General features: G+C 42.0%; 1 protein-coding gene across 1 annotated transcript in view; it reads left to right on the top strand.

The window, feature by feature from the left end:
- The first annotated feature begins 426 nt into the window (after window positions 1-426).
- pvrl2l (PVR cell adhesion molecule related 2 like) overlaps window positions 427-19,509 on the top strand; it is a 198,156-nt gene continuing 179,073 nt past the window's right edge. The window contains exon 1 of the mRNA XM_080485757.1: window positions 427-1,104. Coding sequence (XP_080341883.1) covers window positions 1,014-1,104 — 91 coding nt within the window. The 5' untranslated portion in view covers window positions 427-1,013. The remainder of the gene's footprint in view (window positions 1,105-19,509) is intronic.

Here is a 19,509-nt window from a genome sequence, read left to right as displayed (position 1 = left end):
TGTATGTTTTAGAAGAGAGAAGAGGACTCAAAGCAAACCAACACATGTGCTGTGAAACAAGCAAGAAAGGCTCCAAAATCCGGATTTGAACTGAGAAACTGTTTTCTGTGAGGCAGATGTGCTAACCACTACACCTGCATGCAGCCCGAAATATAGGAATAATTGAATTACTTTTAAATTTGCGTTTTTGAGCACAACATTTCATTTATATGTCGAAAACAAGAAATGCTGCTAAAACGAAAGTGTGTGATTGCTCCATTTAGATATTTCGACTTTAAGTGGTTTGTAAACAATAAAATCATGAGTCACACACACACCCACACACACACACACACACACACACACACACACACACACACACACACACACACACACACACACACACACACACACACACACACACACACACACACACACGGAGTGAACACACCCTGGCTGAGCTGAGCGCAGGTATGCGACCGTGCCTGGTTGTGCGCAGTTTCCCAGCCTGCTTGGACTACGAGGCTTCAGCAGTTTGAACTGAGAGGCTTCAGTATTACGGCTCAAGTCCTCTTGGTGACGCTCTGCTGACATCACTGTGATATTCCCCCTCTCAGCCCTCCGCAGCACACACGCGGAGCTCCGCCGGCTCTCACACACTCCTCTCTCCACACTTTGTTTCCATTCCGCTCCGCTCGCAGTGGCCAAGACGCACGCAGCCCCGTCAGAAGCCCCACACCCTCTATCACAGACACAGAGCCAGCCGGGCTACCTGTGCGCTCTGCGGCCGCTCTATACGGGGAGGGGACGGACTCTTCCTGTCACTACCAGATTCACTGGGAAACATAGTATAACTACACTCGATTCAGATTGCAGACACGGGGGAGAGACAGGACGCTGCAACTTGGCTGATTTCGACCCGGCTGGTTTGAACTGAGCTGGAAGTTTCCCGGCCGATCGGAGAAGGAATACTTTGGAGCGGCACACGGCGCGGTTGTGGATATTTGCGTCCACCTCGTCTCCTGTTGTAAAGAATGGCGAGAGATTACGCATCGCGCTGGCCGGTGTCTCCGGTGAGAAACACTTGGCTGCTGGCAGCAGTAGCGGTCTTCCTCACAGCACAAGGTAAGAGAAACGACCCGTGCCGCGGTAAGAGTCCGCCCGCTTCCAGCGCCGGTGCGCACTGACTGCGACCCTCCGCAATTTGCAGCCGCGCGTCTGTGTCACGTCTCCATGTCCTCTCCGGCTACTGGCTGTCGGACTGAGACCTGTTGTAAAAGTTTATTGTCCGAGGCGAGCACTCGGTCGGATGTGTGTGCTTAGTGTCGCTGAACCAGAATGGCGAGGTGTGGCTCTCCTGGTTTGTGGTTTCTGTCCTAATTCCCCGCTGCTTCAGTCGGCAGGTGACTGTTCAGGAAGCCTAATCCTCCCTGAGCCTCTCCAAACCCTTCCTGCACGGCTGACCTGTAATCTGTGTTTACCTGCCGGAAAGTGTCACTGGGAAATGGGGCGCAATCACAGCCGCTGGTCTGATTACTAACCATTAGAGTAATGGCAGGAATGGGTCTTCAGTCTACTGAGCAACAGGGTGGCGATGATGGGAAACACAGTCTCAGCAGGGAATGAGACGAGCTCGTCCCCTGCTCTTCAGGTAGACCTTCAACAATGAATCTCACCTTGTCAAGTGCTCTTAATGGATATCCACTCCAGTGATTGTAAGATAAGAGACAGAAGGTATTCAATCATGAGTGAGTGAAGGAGCTAAATGCCTCCATACAGCCTGACTACACATGAAATGCCCACTGCCAATTAGCAGAATTTATATTGTTTGAGAGAAAGCATAACCTGCCAGACTGAAATCTACAGTCATCAAAAGATTTCTTTAAAAGTTATTTTTTAATTTTTTTTAGTTTAATGGTTATGGAAAGAGCAGAATTTCATCATTTGCCTTATTGAATTCACTACCGAGGTCAAAGATAATGTTCTTGTAAAGTTTTACTAAGCACCCTTCAGTTGTCTGGTACCAATGTATTTGTGATGTAATATGATTATTAGCCCTTGTCATTTTGCTTCAATTTGTGTGGGGATTGATCTGAACTCAAGTTAAAATCATCCTGGCGGGTTATAAACACTAGAGCTGCACCTACTCAACAAGAGACTCTCAAATTGTTCTACATTTTAATTTCAACATCATCAGAAGATTAGGAGTTCATCTATTTCCATTTTTGCTGTGAGACTAAAATGGATTCGAATGACACATCAAAGAAGGACATTGAGAATTTTGAGAGTTTTTCTGTTTTCTCAATTCTTTCTTGTTTTATGTTTGTCATCTTTTACTGTGTGGGGAGTCATGATCAGCTCATCTCGTTCTCGTTGGAGTGTCTGTCTGTTTTAAAAGCCCTATCGTCACTTGAAGTGACTTCACAATGCAGTTTAGGTTTGAAGTGATAATTTTTGATACATTTAACGTGTGAGCTGGGATTGGACTATTGGGAGACGCACTCGATTTACCCTCTGGATGGTCTCTCTCTCTCTCTCTCTCTCTCTCTCTCTCTCTCTCTCTCTCTCTCTCTGCAAGAACATTCTAGTAATGCAGTGAGAGATCAACATCAGTTTATGTTGCTTCTTTTCAATGTGCTTGGAATCCCTGATGCAGCACAATAAGCAACGCGTGACGATTACACTGCTGCATCACATCATTACATTTAGCACTCTAAGCATTAATACTCAATAAATAACCACGTGTACCATAAAATGAGGTTACAGTGAATCCATTGGACACATAAGGTTGAAATATCACATTGTTAATGCCATAAACTAAGAACAGTCGTCAATAACGTTGCTCCCGAGTTACACTTGCAACACATATTATCCCCATTCGAACATTATAGTGATCGATGTGACGATAACCATCATCCCAAACGATGGGAACAATCCCAAACTGGACAGTTTGGTCACACAGTGGTGCTCCGATTCCCGGCAGCTTTTTTCGCCCCAAGAGGGACCAGCTCTAAAATTTATAACAGAACGTAGCGAGGCTATTGTGATGGGAATAAAAATGTGTTGGGCTCCTCTGTCAGCATGAATCTGTCACCTGTTGTTTTCACCTGGGTGGAACCAGTATCATCTGTCACGGCTGTCCCCAAATTGTCACCGGGGAGGAAGAAGATGGGTCATTATGGAGTTGGGAAATATGTCTTCTTGTGTGTTGACGCACCTTGGAGACATCTCCCTGAGATCAAATGAAATGGGAGGGCGAGTTTCTTCCAGGCTGCAGGTCCTCTGCTTTGCATTTGCCCGGAGCGTCTGTTGCGTAATCGCTGTGACGGTGTGAGCCGCGTTGTTTTACTGAAGATACAAGACACGGTGAAGATTAAGCATTGTGCGCAATTAGCCATGTAAATGACACCTTCTCACTTCTTGCATACTTGGAGTAATGCGAGAACACAGGAAACAGGAAAAACCAGGTAGGAAAATTAGAACTGTGGCGTCTGAGACTTGAGTGCTGTAAGCCATGCAGCAACACCGGTTGGCATGAGGATGACAGATATTCAGCTGAGACTCGGCTACATCAGGTCTGTATTGTTAAAAAGCTGTCAGATTGTCGTGGCACTATCCCCACAGGTTATGAATTAATTTGAACATGCAACAAGACAACTGTCTTGTCATCTCAAAACTCACATTGCAGCGACTTAGTCGCTGAGCTACTGACACTGAATGCAAAGATATAAGAAGCCAGTGTGAGGGAGGCAGGATGTGATCAAACTAAACAGTGAGTATGGAATGATTGCCTCTGTATGTTTACTTGGCAAGCACAAGTACACGATTATGTGGAGAATTAACAAGCGTTTTACAAAAAGGGGTCAATCGCAGCGTTGAAACCTTCGCCGCAATGTTAAAAGAACCACGTTAACCTTCAGTAAAAGTGGCAAAATTGAGTTGAGAGGATATCATTCTGCAGCAATGATAATTAAGTCACTCCAGGTGCCCCCCTCCACACCCCTGCTCGTCTCTATAGGCCCAATCCTGTGCTGAAATGTCAATGATGATGAGTCCCCTCGACGGCTCGGTGGAGACGAAGGGCTGATTAGCTTATCACTTGGAGAGCAGGCGACCGATGATTATCGCCCTCAGAGCAGCACGGCCTGATTATCGAGAGCTCTTATTAATGACTCATAGTCTGCCTTGCATCGCACCGTGTTTGTTGTTTGCATACTTGTGTAGTCAGTGCTGCAGCTCCAGTATGGATCGGAGATGGGTTTCTTTCATCTGGGAGCAAGTCGGGGAGGATGTAAGGGAGAAGTTTTCGCCGTAATTGCTGGAGGGGTGAAGAAAGTACCGCTCTCTTCATCCCTTAAGTTTTTATTCAAAACAATTTTTTTTGTTAATTTAAATATTCATTAAAATTGAAAGGCAAATTCTAAACAAGAAGTGGCTGACCATCACAGCTCGTCATTGGCCTGGAAGGCCAGAGATTCTATTTTAATGTTTCTGCCTGCCTGATGTTTCAGTTAATTATTAATCGGGGAAAAAAACCCCACAGGCTGAAAAATTCCCATTGTTTTTAAAGCCAAGCACAATTCTAGAAATGCTGGTGGGTTTCTGATTTTACAAACTTTGTTTTGGACCCCACAAAGTCACCTGACCCCCAGGTTAGAACGATTTGGCGCCTCAGTCGGCTTCTGAAAAACAGCCGGTGGCCGAGAGGTCCCGGCTGATGGCAGATAGACTAAATGTCAAGCAGAGCGTCTGGGGAGGAGTGATCCTATGTGAGTGCAGAGGGCAGAGAAGAGGCTGTTATTCTTGCGTGAAGAGTTGATCATAAGAGTCTTTTCTGGCGAGAAATGTCAATGGTTGTGTGAGGCAGGTGGATGCTTCGCCTGCTTCCATTTTCAGCATATACCATTCAAAAGGTTTTGGTTGTCAACTTGATTATGTGGAACTTTTCTATCTATGTATTAACTATGTATTGCTAGGATCCCTTCTTAAACTGTGACCAAAGGATGTGTGAGCGACACATAAATGAAAGTGTTCAGACACGTTTCCCTCCAGATCATAGAGAGAGGCTAAAGGGGGGGAAACAAGATTTGTACAATGTGGAGATTTGTTTTGTGTTCAGTGTAATTCACGCATGTTTATTCTTCCCTTATTGAACATTCATTGTTAATACACATCATTCTTGCAAACAACTGCTAATCAATGTACTTTTAAATAGGTTAGGATACTGAAAATTTAGAAAAACATACAGAGTTAAATATTACTTTGTTGGGGGACGATTCAAAACATCGAAAACTGTAATCTTCAGACAATCAATAAGTCATCACGAGCAAATGAGGTGAATTTTTATTATACCCAAGAAAGTCATCTGGATGTTTGGTAATGGTACAAATTTGTAGTCGAAGAGAGAACGTTTTAATTTTTTATCTTTAAACCCTCCTCTTGTAGGAATGCACCAGTTCCTGGTAGTGTTCTTTTTTTCTTTGCAGCAAATAATCTCAAATAAAGATTCAGTGTTGTGCATGCTATACAATTCAACTTTTTCCAAAAACTAAGCTTTGACACTGTAATTGATTTCTACGATGGATAATTTCCATCTGCTGCACATTAAAACCTGATTTGAATGTTGTTCTCTGTGTGTGTGTGTGTGTGTGTGTGTGTGTGTGTGTGTGTGTGTGTGTGTGTGTGTGTGTGTGTGTGTGTGTGTGTGTGTGTGTGTGTGTGTGTGTGTGTGTGTGTGTGTGTGTGTGTGTGTGTGTGTGTGTGTGTGTGTGTGTGTGTGTGTGTGTGTGTGTGTGTTTTGTTTCTGGCCACAGTTTGTTCCTGATTGGAAAATTCAATTGCCTATAGACATGAATGTGTGTGGTTGTCCGTCTCCGTTTGCCCTGTGATGACCTGGTGACCTTACCAGGGTGCACCCCACCTTTACATACAGTATATTCAAATTTTATTTGCATATTTTTGCATTTCCGGTAAAACTCACCCATGCTGAGCTATTCTGAGTACGACTTCTCCAGATTCCCTTCACTTTCCACTGAGATAAATGATAACAATAAAGAAGAGGCTGCCGTCATGTTCAGATCACAAACAAGCAGTTTTGGGTCTTGACCTCCATCTTTGCTGTTTCTGGTGAGGCTTGATATTTGTCCCCTCTGGATTAGACCTCTGATGTTGGTGGTGGTTTTATGAATGACTCTTATCACCACAATCTCCACGGGATTGAGGCCAGTTTGTTTTGTTTTTGTTTGGGCTGTCATGTGGTGATGATTCTCACCCAGAAAAGCACAGTAAGAAAGTCCTGCTGCTTTGAGAAAATATCTCTCCCTCTTAATTACAGCCTTTTCTCTACATTATTGACAGACTGGTACACTGAGGTGTGTCATGCTGTGGGCTGTGTTTTATTCGTCTGCTACTTGAAAATTGTATTATTTTTATTTTATTAATTCTTGACTTGAGGTTTGTCATTGATTAGGTATTAAAATAATAATAAGTTCAAACATTTCTATGCAGGCGATAAGTGAAGAGAATTCTATATTGTGTGGCCTTGCGTTGAGCCTTTTGCTTGTTTTCTGACGACGTAAGAAGTCGTATTGATGCTCTTTGTTTCTCTCAATAACCTCAAGTCACGGCCAGACGGAGAGGTGTGTCACTCAGGAGATTGTAAAGTGGTTGGCCAGGGACGATTTCACATCCCTTTGTTGTGTGACCATGTGTGGTGTGTTTGTATTTCTTCACACGGTCTGTTAAAGGAAGTGAACTGTGATAAGGGGAACAGGTTGGAGTCTGAATTGCTCTAAGAAGCTCCATCAGTGCATCTCGCTGAAAGTCCTGGAAAAGGTTTTAATTCATCGCTCAGACTGCCAAGAAACAGCAAGCATGTGCTTAGAGGTGGTCAGCAGAATTTTTTTCTCTACACTCTCTTTTAATTCCTCTTCAGAGGAACTGGGTTGCTAAGCAAATTCCAGATCACATTTCTAGAAATAAACCGTATCATGGTTAACACCTTGGCATTCCTTTGCGATTCTTCAGCAAACAGGTGTCAGTGGAAAGAGGGATTACAGAGCGTAGCAACAGGAACGGGGCCATGAATCACAATTGAGCTGATCCACGGACGGTCAGGGGAAGGTTTTGGCTTTTAGCTTTCGTGGTGCAGTCAGTTCTCCCTGTGTCTCGAAAGCCTCTGTGAAGCACACGCTGTATACCGCAGACATCCAATCATTCACGTCAACCCGTCATCGGGCTTTCATTCAAGTACTGGGAAATTAAAACTTTCCACCCGAGGCTATTTCAGGATTCAGTCGTTAGTTTGTGAGTTTTGTAAAACAAGACAAATAAATACATATACTCTTGAATATATATGAAAAAATGAATGGTATTTCACAATTTAGCATCTGAACTTTTTTCTAGATAGGGCACATTTCTCATTGGATATTTGTGAAAGGTTAGAAATTCTTTACACCACATCTTGTACATTACTAAATAAAAATCCAAAAACTTACTGGATGCATTTGATGCACTTTTCAAACTGAACATGCTGTCAATTCACTAACCCTATATTTTAAACAAAAAAAAAAAAAGATGAAATATGGTGTCAAAGTGGCAAAATAACAGCAACATGTGTTATCTGGGAAAAGCAATCGTGTCTTTTCACGATGTTAAGCACTATCCATGTAATTTGCCATTTATTTGCTTTTGTTTATTTTGAAATGACAGAAATAAAAGCAAAACTCAAAATATGATCAGTTGACCCTTATCGAGGTAAAACCACAGTGATTATTCTCCAGGAGTGTAAATTCTATCCTTCACTGTAATTTATGACAAATATCAGAGAGACAGCATTGCACCGTTGCTCTTATTCCAATAATCTATTAGTATTGGTGGTTTGGTCCTCTCTCTAGGATTCATGGCAGATCTCTGGCTCTTTGCCTCTTCTGAAACACTCTGAAACACTTTGTTCCTCAGTCTGAGGGCGCTTTCACACCTGCCATTTTCACGCTGACCTAGTTGGGTTTTGGGACCGAGCAGTGTTTGACAGGTTCGGTGTGAACAGACGCACTGAGACCGGGCTGAAGAAACAACCTCTGCACGGCTCCAGTGGTGCTCTGCTGCGATCCGAGTCGGATGTGATCAAACATGTGATCCTGCCAAACCCATAAAGCCACTTTCATGTTTCAACTTTTTTATTATTATTGAAGTACAAAATTGTGCAATACAAATGTGCAAAACAGCGAACAATAGAACATAGTACAATAGTGTGCACCAAAGAGATGTATATTCTGAATATAAAGCCACTTTCAGTGCCTTATTGATATTTGGTTTAACAACCAGATAAACACATCGATGATAGAAGCTGATCTGTAACTTCTGCGTTTGGTAAACGGTAGAAAAGGGCTTCAGTCACTCAACATGCAACAGTGCTGCTTAAAAGCGATGAAACATTTTTTTTATTTTGCATATGAGTAGAATTTGGGTCAAAGAATTAAAAGTAGCTGCTCAGAGAAATTTGGTGATGACCACGTCAACATGATGCTCCATCAGTTGATGATAAGTTTGGTGAAACAGTAAAAAATGTGTGAGCACACAACCAAATGTGTTTCTTTGGTCAGCAGCGTGAAACGTGTGAAAACACTAAAAACAGGAGCAGACACCAACTTCAGAAAGTTGCCAGATCCTTTATTAATTTTGTGAGGATAGATTATTTCATTTCATTTTATTTTTTTTATATTCGAGACACTTGTGTTGCAGTGTGCATGAAAAAACACATACATACACTTTCTACAGAGATGAGCAAGGCTTTGATGAGATTATAATGCTAGTAATAATATGACTGAAAACTTAAGAAGACTTATTAAAAATAATACAAGTTTAGCTGCACCAAATAATATCTTTAGTGATTGCTGAGGACAACATGGGAGGCTTTCAAGGCTTTTTTGCTTTTAAACTTTCTGATAAAAGGTAGAGAATAAACCCCAAAATAGTGGGTGGAGAACCAAAAACCTCCATCTGAATCAGCCTCGGTGAAGGTGGATTCACTCATTGGAGGGAATACAAAATGTTTTCCAACCTGAGGTTGACCCCGTCGGGTGGGCATGTCCTGCCATGTTCACTCGGTGGTCCCGAACCCTTCCAGAGATCATCTGGGGGCTCAACCCAATAAAAAGTTGCGAAAAGGGAAAAGAAAGAACACATACAAACTGCCTTACATGCACGTGAATGCATGAACAACGTGGTCTCCCTCCCTCTCTACTTCATTATTACCGACATGCAGAGCAAAGAAAACTTCCTCTCAGCCTTTCATGGCCTGCTCAGGCTTCATTTTCCCCATTCTTTCAGACGTCCATTCTTCTCCCTCAGTCTTATTCTCTTGCCCTCTCTCTCACACTCTTTCTCTTGCTCACGACCCTATTTCCAGCCGGCCTTGCTGGCTGCCGCTCCATGGCGGCTCCCGAGTGGGGGCCCTTTGTGTTGGAACAGCTTTTGGTGGAATTAAAAAGAGTGCCAGGACAATCCTACCCTCTACATCCCCCCTCCCCTTCTACCCCCCTCCATCCAGCGCGGGCTCTCGGTTCTTCTAGGCCTCATTGTTTAGAAAGTGAGGGAGCTAGGGGGAAATTCAAAAGTGTGAAAATGTTTAGACAGGCGCCCCTGCTCTGTCTCCCCGTCTGTCCTGAACTCACCCGGTTCGAGGTCCTCCTCCTCCTGCTGCTGCTGCTCAGCCAACGTTTCCTTTCCAGATATAGTCTGTCGTTGACAAAATGGAAATTGCCTCCTCTGTCTGTGTGGGAGAGCAGCGGTGGGTCAGGCTACGATGCGACTGGGTGACATTTCCAGTTGTACCCGTGTGGGCGATTAATAACCGCAGTAACATTGTTTGCGTTGCTTGCATCATTACGCATCTCCTTTAGCCGGAGATATTTTCTTTCCTACAAAAGGGATTTAAGAAGACAGTCTTGTTTTAGCTGTGTGCCACAGTTTCCAAATTTGGCCACGTTGGCAGAGATGTAACTTGTTACTTGCATCACTGCAGGTGAAAAGAAAGCAGACCAGGATGATATGAGTGCTGGCTGTTTAAAATGTCAGTGGCATTACTAATATGATGCAGTCAGGCCAGGACATCTCCATTCATGCAAATGCACCACATCCTTTTCAGCCTCCTCGCATCCCCTGTGCAGGGTAACGAGTATTTTTCACATTGACGTACACAGTTGTGAGATTAACTGTATTTCACTGTACACTGTGAGGTGGCATGCCAACAGCTGAAAATGAAAGGTCTTTGCATTCTTTATCCTTTGCTATACTAATAATGAGTCCATCCTTATTCACTAAATAAAACATATTTTAATGGCTTTATATGTTGTCACATACACTCAGGTGGGGGCCTGTGCCATCCATGCCCACCAGCTACCATAAATATGCTTACTGAGTAGGTTTACTGGGTCATGGCCGATGTGACTCATTCAGCTCAGAATATGCATGCTTCAGCCTGCTTATTGTTTTTTGCTTTAAACACCAATATTTCTTGTCTCATAAAGAGAGAGAAATGTAAACCTAAGCATGATTCACCTGCTGTTGATCATCTCCCATCAGCCCTTTGGTGTCTTTATAGTAGTTTCAGGATGGGTCATATCCGGGAGTTTTCTGTGCAGTACGTTGAAAAGTGAAGCTTTTTTTCCATTGTGGGTGTCCAGACCTCAGACTCAGTGTAAGATTAGAAAAAGAAAAGTCAATTTCCTGTCCTAGTTCAAGTGCTTTCATCAGAAAGGCCAGGCCCATTGTCTTTTGTCCTCAAAATGTGAAGGTACTATTTCTAGACCTCCATTCTTCTAGTACTCAATATTTATGGTTCTTAAGGACAATGAGGTATTTTCAAGGTTTAAGTTTCACAATCAAGTCCTTCAAGCTCTTAAAACTTTTCGTCCCTGGATTTTACAGCTCCGTTATTATTCTTTGGGACAAAGCTTGACAAGTCAAGAATCTTTTTGTAAGAAAATGAGAAAAGTCAACAGCTCACAGCAATGCAAATGGGATTGGGTAAGAATAGAGAGAGCATTGATTTATTCCCCCTCCTCGGTCCATAAATAACAGTCCTGCTCCGTGCAGCCTGGAGTCTGTTAGCAACAAGTTGTGCAGGTCAGCATCTCGGGGAAGTCGGGCCCGTCTTTATTGATGAAATGTTAAAATGAAACAAGGTGAAAGACGAAGGAACGATGCATGGCAAACCGTCTGGCTCTTCTCTCACCTCTGGTATCGCCCTTGGCTGATTCAGTGCTATTGTCTCAACTGACTTCATCGCCCTGCATGCACATGCGTGTGTGTGCGCGTGTGTCGATGGTGATCGTCTTGATCAACCACGTCTGCTCTGACAGTGTTGTTTCTCATTTGCATAACGCAAGCCAACATTTCCTCTGCCTTCGCTCCTCACAAGCGCCTACTGTTCACGCAGCAGCGCATTTCCATGCGAGTCACGCACACATTAAAAGAGAATACTGGTGTCATTTAGAGTTACAGCCCATTTACTACTGCCTCTGTCTAGTTTATGCCCCCCCCCCCCCCCAATCATTCTGCAATGCTTGCCATGTGTAATTAGATCATTTTTTTTGTCATTTTTTCAATACACAGGCTGTGGGTATTTCAAACCTGGCTGCAAATGAATGGCTGTCCTGGCACAGGAAGCAGTCACATGTAGAAAAAGACATGGATGTGACAATTAAGTTTGTCAGGCTGCATGTTTTTCAGGGATTATTTCCTGGCAGAGGCTTTCTTGTCTTCTGCGGTTGTCAGGTGACTGACAGGAAATGGTCTACATTTTAAATTAACAATGGCCTGTGGATTCCTGTCAGCTTGCAGTTGGAGACATGGAAATATACCAAGCTCCAGAGAGAGGTCACTGAATGTGTGGACCGACATGAAACCAAACCTATGTACAATTTAGAAATGGAGCAGAAGGAATAGCCGTGCTTAAAGCCACAAAATGAGTGTTAGAGGATTAATTGTTTTATATCAATTAATCTTTAAAGGTCTTTAACCTATTAAGACCTTGCACAAACACATACATATGTCTTGCTTTTTATGATGAAATGCAGGAGCATGAGTTATATATATTTGCAGGAGAAGATTAAATCTTTAGTTTTGAATAAAAAACCATGCAAATAGAAAATCCATTGAAAACAAGCCCATTAATGTTGCCTCGACTCTTAATAAATTAAGTTAAATAGAAGTCTCCTCACACTGTTTTACCCACTTAATACACCAACCTGGCAGTGGCCATATAAAGGTGAAACCAAGGATTTCTGTTGCAAAACACTCTCTGTGGATTTAAAATAAAAGAAAACCATCTGTTTGCATGTTGAAGGCTATTTAAAACATATGGGAAATAAATGCTATAAAGTAGTTTGTGGCTACGGGGGGGAATTGTGTGATATTAGCATCTGTTGAGATATAGAGCCACACGTCTGAAAGTGTGACGAATCAGGACTTTTGATATTACAACAAAACGACGTCTGCGGCTCCGTTCTCATCTTTGATTGAAGGCGGCAGCTCAAGGCCATATGTAGACGTCTTAGTCTCGTACCACTCTTTATTGTTCATGAACACATTACATTTTCGATCTTCTGATCTGATCTTCCCACAGTTACAATAAAACACGCCAAAGCTTCATTTAGTCTTTATGTGTCATATTTTTGTAATAAGTGCGGACACAACTGGACACAACACTGCATGCACAAGATTAAATAATACTTTCCTTTTCCCTGTCAACATATCACTTTTCAGTTGTTTTTTATTTTGACTTCCTCCTCATTAAGTGCACTTGATTGATGCATTAAGTTCAAATTATAAAAGCATCAATTTAGTGCAAGTGTCCCCTTTCAAACATGCTTGCAACACTTTTATAAAGACATGTTTTAGGGTTTACATTATATTGTAGGACAGTTGTACTCAATAGCATGGAACCAAATCCCTTTTGTCCAGAAATGCAGCTAGTTTTGTTCATGCTTATAATTTAGAATTTTATTTAATTTTTGTCTGTTTAATGCTTGTGAATTGATGCTTTTATATTCATTGAGACTTTGAATGTCCTTTAAGCCTGTATAAAAAACACTTTATTGAAATACTTTAGAGAATGGACTTTCCAATCCTTGGCTTTTATAGATGGATTATTACATTTATTCCAGTATTATGCCATTTCAGACCATTCATAGGAAGCAAAATCAGTTTTCAAGTGTAAAACTGACTTAAATCACGCGTATTGTGAGATTTCTGGCTGGAAACTACCGAAGACCAGCTGTTTATTGTATTGCTTCCAAAAAGTGACGGTGTTATTATTCACTAGACGTATAAATTGCACACATTCAAAGTGAAAACATATATATATAATATCCACTTTACATCGTCAGTCACATTCATTCACATGCACCTTGCATGGCAAGACACTGTCACTCAATTCGGAGCAAAGTGTCTCGCTCAAGGACTCAATGACATGCATGTGGACAGGTGGAGATGGGAATTGAACCTGCAACCTTCCGATTGGGAGGAGACCGCTCTACCAACCAAGCCACTATCTTGATGTAAAGTGCTAACACTTTGTGTATCATATGTATCGTTCAGTGGCTGGAAACACTTAAGAAATTAGAAGGAATGAGAAGTAAAGGCTTGATTATACACTGGGATTATTGCCTTTTAAGAGGTAAAATAAAGGTCACCAGAGCAGAAAAAAATAAACTTAATTAGGCTTTAATGAATTCCCCAGATTAAAATGTCCTTTCTCTATAATGGCCCATCCTGTTCTCCAGACGAGACCCTTCAGACCATCATAGCTGTATTGCAAATGAATTTGAATCGTTATTTCCTCGTATATCCAAAAATATCTAATAGCTAAAAGCAATACACAAACACAGTTGTACAAACAGTTTGTCCTCCATCCTCTCTGGGCTTTTATTCCTGCAGGCTGCTTCAGTACCTGATTACTTTGCTCAGACTCACTGAGTCTGATGAAGAAAGTTGGTTTCAAACCTGCAGAACAGTTCTCTCGGTTTTCTTTCTACCTGCACTCCACACTTCTTCGCTCCCTTCCTCCTTCGTAAATGAAAGAAAAGAAAAACCTTTTTAACTCCAGATTTGTTCCGTCTCTAATCTAAAAGAGAGGGTCACCTCTTTATTCTCATGATTCACTGAGTGAATTTCCTCTTATGAATTCCAAATTGAGTTTTTCTTTACACAAAAGGTTGATGTTCTTTTGACATGAACTATTCAGTATTCCAGATGAAACCAGACATCCCATCTTTCTGCGATCGCCAATGAGGGTTTTCATTTGCATGATAGAATTACTGAATTCTTTCAAAGGCAGGATTTTCTATTTTCTTCTTTAATAGTATATCATTGTCAAATGACTTGAGATATTGCCTGGTGCTTTTCTGCAGGCCCTGTGGGCTTTCTTTCATAGCTCATTTCATTATTTTTCCTCCCTGCTGCTTTTGATGCGTGCACTTACCTGTCACTCAGCCAGAAGTGTCTTTAGCTGTTTCCTTTTTGGTATGAGCAAATCCAGTCCAAGTCCTCCTCAATTAGAGCAAATGAAAGTGCAATACAGATTAGTGCGGCCACTGCTTGTAAATAGCTGCTGCCGAACATCTGTCGTGCTTGTAACTACCATGTGTCATCGTCGACTTTAGGAGGGTGCAGAGTACTCTGTGCAAATATGACCAAAACAAAGGTCTGTTTTCACTCTGCTTTGTGTTCAACCATTAAAATGATTCAGGTTCTTGGAATGAACCACAGTAGTGTTATCATGAGTAATTCTGCAACAATAACCAGGTCCAGCAAGCAGCACACAACAGGAAATATAGAGGACCTACGTCAACACTTATCTGTTTGTGTGTGTGTGTGTGTGTGTGTGTGTGTGTGTGTGCGCATGAGTGCACTTGTGACAAGCCCCTTCTGTTAGCTGCAGCGATCCAGCCACATTGGACTGTGTGACGGGTGAAGATGTGAGTCCCTGTGACAGACAGAAATACTCACACAGACTTCAGCTCGAGATTTGTGACCTGATACCTGATGTCGCCTTCTTTGCTTCCTCAGTGATCAATGCAGACTCCGACCCCAAGCATTTCTTGTGGAGGTTTACTCATTCACATAATGCATCTCATAGCTGTGTAAACACATATTTATCACAGCCAAGTGCCTCAGCCCCACCCTCACCTCAACAAGTCAAGCTTTAAGGTCTAAAACCAAATCTTAACCTTAAAATGGAGTCTAATGTTATAAGATCCTGCATTTTCTCCCCACACTGCGATTTAGACCCTCGTCTGGCATAAATTCTCCCCTCCTTTACTGTCGTCTCACTAAACGCTAAAAGTGAATCCAAGCCAAGTGGTATAAGAATTACAAAGCTCCTATGAAATTATTGAATGACAAAGTTATTCTCAGTGGCTCCAAAAATTAATCTGCCAATAAAAACCATCCTCGTAGTACCTGTCTTGTAAAGTGGAGCTGCTCCTTTACTTTCCTCTTTGAGAGAAATACATTTGAGAAAATTACATTTTCACAGGCGTTTCCAGGTTAAAAGCAGGAGAATCGGTCCAGTAAACATTAACTCACTGAATTTATCCTCCTATTTGATGAAGTGCTTGATTCAATTACATTTATTGGTATAGAAACCTGCCTCATTACGGAAACAACAACAATAACCCCACTGTTTATGCTGAGCAGTGTCTAAATGCGAATCTATGGTTGACAAATAATATTAAATTAGGTTGGGGGACTGGAGCTGGCTGACAAAAGCAGGGTCTGTGCTATTATGAGCTCTGCAATTATGGCAGTAATCTGCTAATCTGTTGGCCACATTGAAAGTTTAATATCCATCCATCCATTTTCTAAACCGCTTATCCTTTTCAAGGCTGCAGAGCAACAAAGTCATGCACCAATAGCCTAAAACCTGGTCCTGAGATTACAACCCCGCTTTGAAATTGTAGGAATACAAAATAAATTGCGTTTAAAGGTAATTTGAAATTAGCCTTTTTGTATTTGTATGCAACACCGATCGAAATAAAGATTGAACTTGTGCAATAGATGTATTTATAAACCTGAAAACCTTCGGCCGTTTCTGCCTATACTCAGTATTTTTCCCTCAAAGCCCATTATGTTTACACTTGTGGTCTAATAAATGTGCTGAATGCTTTCCCTCGTTCATGAAATATTTGTAAAGGGGCTTCGTTTGAATATTTCATACTCTGAATTGTTCACATCTGTGCTAGATACCTAGTAGTGTTTGCCACTTCACCAGCACCAGCCAGCAGTCAGAAGAAAAGCCTGAAACCATCTGCAGCCTTTCTCCTGTGCTTCCTGTGCTTCCTTCTCCATCCCTCTTAGAAAGCGTATAAAGCTCACAGAGCTGCTCAGGGTCAAACCCTCCGCCACGTGTCTGAGGTTCATTTGATTCATGCCAACAGGTTTAACGTTTTTAAATTGCGTAATCACACAGGCATTAGTCCAATTATAAAATGATATAAAATATATTTATCTATTTCTCTTGCCAGACTAGTAGATGATCATTTCAAGTGTCGCCACAGTAAGGTGTTGTAACTTGCTGTGTAAACTAGTTTTTATTCTCCTTCCTGGATTCAAACCTCGTTCCCTGACTCCTAGACAATGCTTAACCCGTGGAGCTTGTCACAAAATACTTTCAGTGAAATGGTGAAGAATCTTCAGGACAGGACTGTTGTCGAAAAATGAAGCATGTTTCCTCTAGGAACTGATTTCCTGACATTTCTATTTTTAAAATAACACCAAGATTGCACCTCAGGGATGTTCTGTAAACTCTCCCAAAACTTTTTTTTTTTTTTTAAGAATTTCTCCCAACACCATAAGAAATTCTATAATGTCCAGAGTGTAAACATATTCACAGTTAGCCTCAGCCTCAATGATTGTCTGATTCTGCAGTTCAGGGCTGGAAATCTTGACTCCTTCAATTAATATGGTCACCTTCTACATGTTACTGGGAATGAAGGACACTGTGAAGTATACACAAAACATCCCTGTGAATTCTCGTGTTCTGTGCGAGAACATTCTTTTTTATGAAGTGGATAGGTTAGAATGGTACTGATGTGATCAGACAAGTATTGTTGCTCGACCTTGTACTGTACTGTGCGACTGCATTTTTTATTATAAACACATTGTAATGTAGAAATGCAAATATAAACAAAGGGTCGTCACATCATAACTTGAAAAGCTTCATTATCTCAGGTGTAGAACCTCAACATATCTTATGACTTGATATTAAATTCCACCCACCTCTTGTAGAAAGACCACGAGTCCACCTCGCAGCACTTCAAACTTTCTTATTATTTCCTGCCACATTATTTCTTCACCTGCACAGCCTCCCCTCTCTGCATCCATGAACCTCCTCACAGGTCTTCCTCTTCTCCTCTTCACTGCAGCCTTTCTTTACGTACTCATCGTCCCTCCTACATGCATGATCCGTCTCTGACTTGCTCAGGAATCATCCAGAACGAGCTGCCACTCTCCTCTACTCAGCCTCAGTCCTGGTGAAAACCTCCACTTCAGCTCCTGAGTTTTACTCAGTGCCACCAAACACCAGGGTGGTTCTCACCACTCTGGCAATGTGAGAATTTGTCATAATGTACTAGAAGGACACGTTTTACATATTTCCTACTCGTATTTCTTCTTTATCAAGATGTAGGTGACTTTGCAAAATTCAAATGGGTTTTCTCTCAGTAATGTAATTTGTCAAAAATGACTGATAGCCCAGCTGGTACTTTGAAAAAAATACAACCTCTGACTCAAATTATTCAGTCAGATTACCTTTGATTGAGCGCATTTCTATATCGGGTACATGTGGACTAAATTTAAAAGATTTCTTGTCAGTGTTGGATTAAAAATGTGAAAAAACGATTGCATTGTTGAGATCGAACTGGTGTTTTTTGATGTTTGTGCCAGGCTGTAGTGGTGTTGTGGTTTGCACTGTCCGCTCACAGGAAGAGGATACCCACACTGATGGTTGTTCCTGTGGGGCGTTTGCATATTCTTCCTGGTTACCTGGTGACTTTAAACTGCCTGTATGTGAGTGTGTGAGTCGCGAATTTCCCTGTGATGGACCCTGTGTTCGTCCTTTTGCTCTTCGTAACCATGAATTGGATAAAACATTATCAAAGATTGATGAATGTGTTTGCTCCAGAATGTAATTTAGAGATTGTATTACATATAATCTTTGTGTTTACATTCCGGTTTTATTTAAGGCAGCAAAGGATCATAAGTCAAAGTAATCTGTTCTCACTGTTTCATCAAAAAGTTGCAAAAGTGCTGTATGCAAAGTCATATTGCTGTTGGAGTCGGGCTCTCTCTCGGCATATCATTTAGAGATGCGCCCTCTTTCCTCAGCTATGAAAGTGAATTTCACTGAGGCAGTGCCTCACCTCCTCCCTCCCACGGTGTTTGTGCTTACCTCAAAAAACTCCATTAACTAAGGAGCCGGGATTGGAAAATAGAAAACGACTTATGCGCCTGGGCCTCTGACCTGTCCGCCCCCTCATCCCAGAGTCTATTTCCAGGTGGTGGGCTTTCTTGAAATGTGAGGATGATTTCTTAATCCCCGGGGATGCATCAGAGAATGGAGGAGAAATGCCTGGACAGTTCTGGATTCCCACCATGCGAGCGTCCTGATGGGCGGGAGACGGGCCGCCCAGTCAGCTGGCTGGACGGAGAGAAAAGAGCACTAATGAGATGTGCGCTGCTCTTTCATGTGTGTCCTCTCCTCTTCGCAGCATGCCATTCCTCTCGACTCGGTGGGTGTCTGAGCTATAAGCTGCGCGGTTTCTCACCGCTGATGTACAAAGTGAGCGTGTCTGAACTGAAAAGTTAAATAGGTTTGGAATTGAATCAGGCATTTTTTTCCAGTGTGAAAGGCGGTGTGAAGGAGAGCGTGCTAATGAGAGGGTTTGGAGCATCCCTTGTTCTTTACAGCCATCAAGAGCATGAAACTGGCCAAAAGGGACGAAGGATGGCGGTAGGAACGAGATGACAGTCACACAGCTGAAAGCTAAAGCTGGAATTGAATAAACAAAACAAGCAGCCAAATGAACCCATTGATTTCTGCAGCAAGAAAATAAATCTTTATATGTCCCTCCAAAAGTTTCCTTTTAACAGAAATTCCTCAGTCACACCGTCCCCTTCGTGCCTCATTAAAATGCACGTTTAATCGTTTATGTATACTGTATATATTTGTGGTGAATTAACTCAGATCAAGTGCGATAAGTCATCTGATCTCAGATTTGATCCATGTGGACGAGCATCAAATACCATGAAAGCCAGATCTTAGTGGCTGTGCATAATTCTTTAGAGTTTTTTTTGAATCCATTCATCATTTGAATAGATTTTCTATGATGATGAAGATAATGTTAATTTCATTTCACAATCACTTCACACAGAGGGGCACACTGGTGCTGCAGTTTCCTTTTGCCTTACTGCAAGAATAACTAGTTTTGATAAGAGGGGTGTTTCTGTGGAGTTTGCATGTTCTAC

Source organism: Lipophrys pholis, assembly GCF_963383615.2.
Source record: "Lipophrys pholis genome assembly, chromosome: 17".
Classification (NCBI taxonomy): domain Eukaryota; kingdom Metazoa; phylum Chordata; class Actinopteri; order Blenniiformes; family Blenniidae; genus Lipophrys; species Lipophrys pholis.
This window is presented reverse-complemented; position numbering and strand designations above follow the sequence as displayed.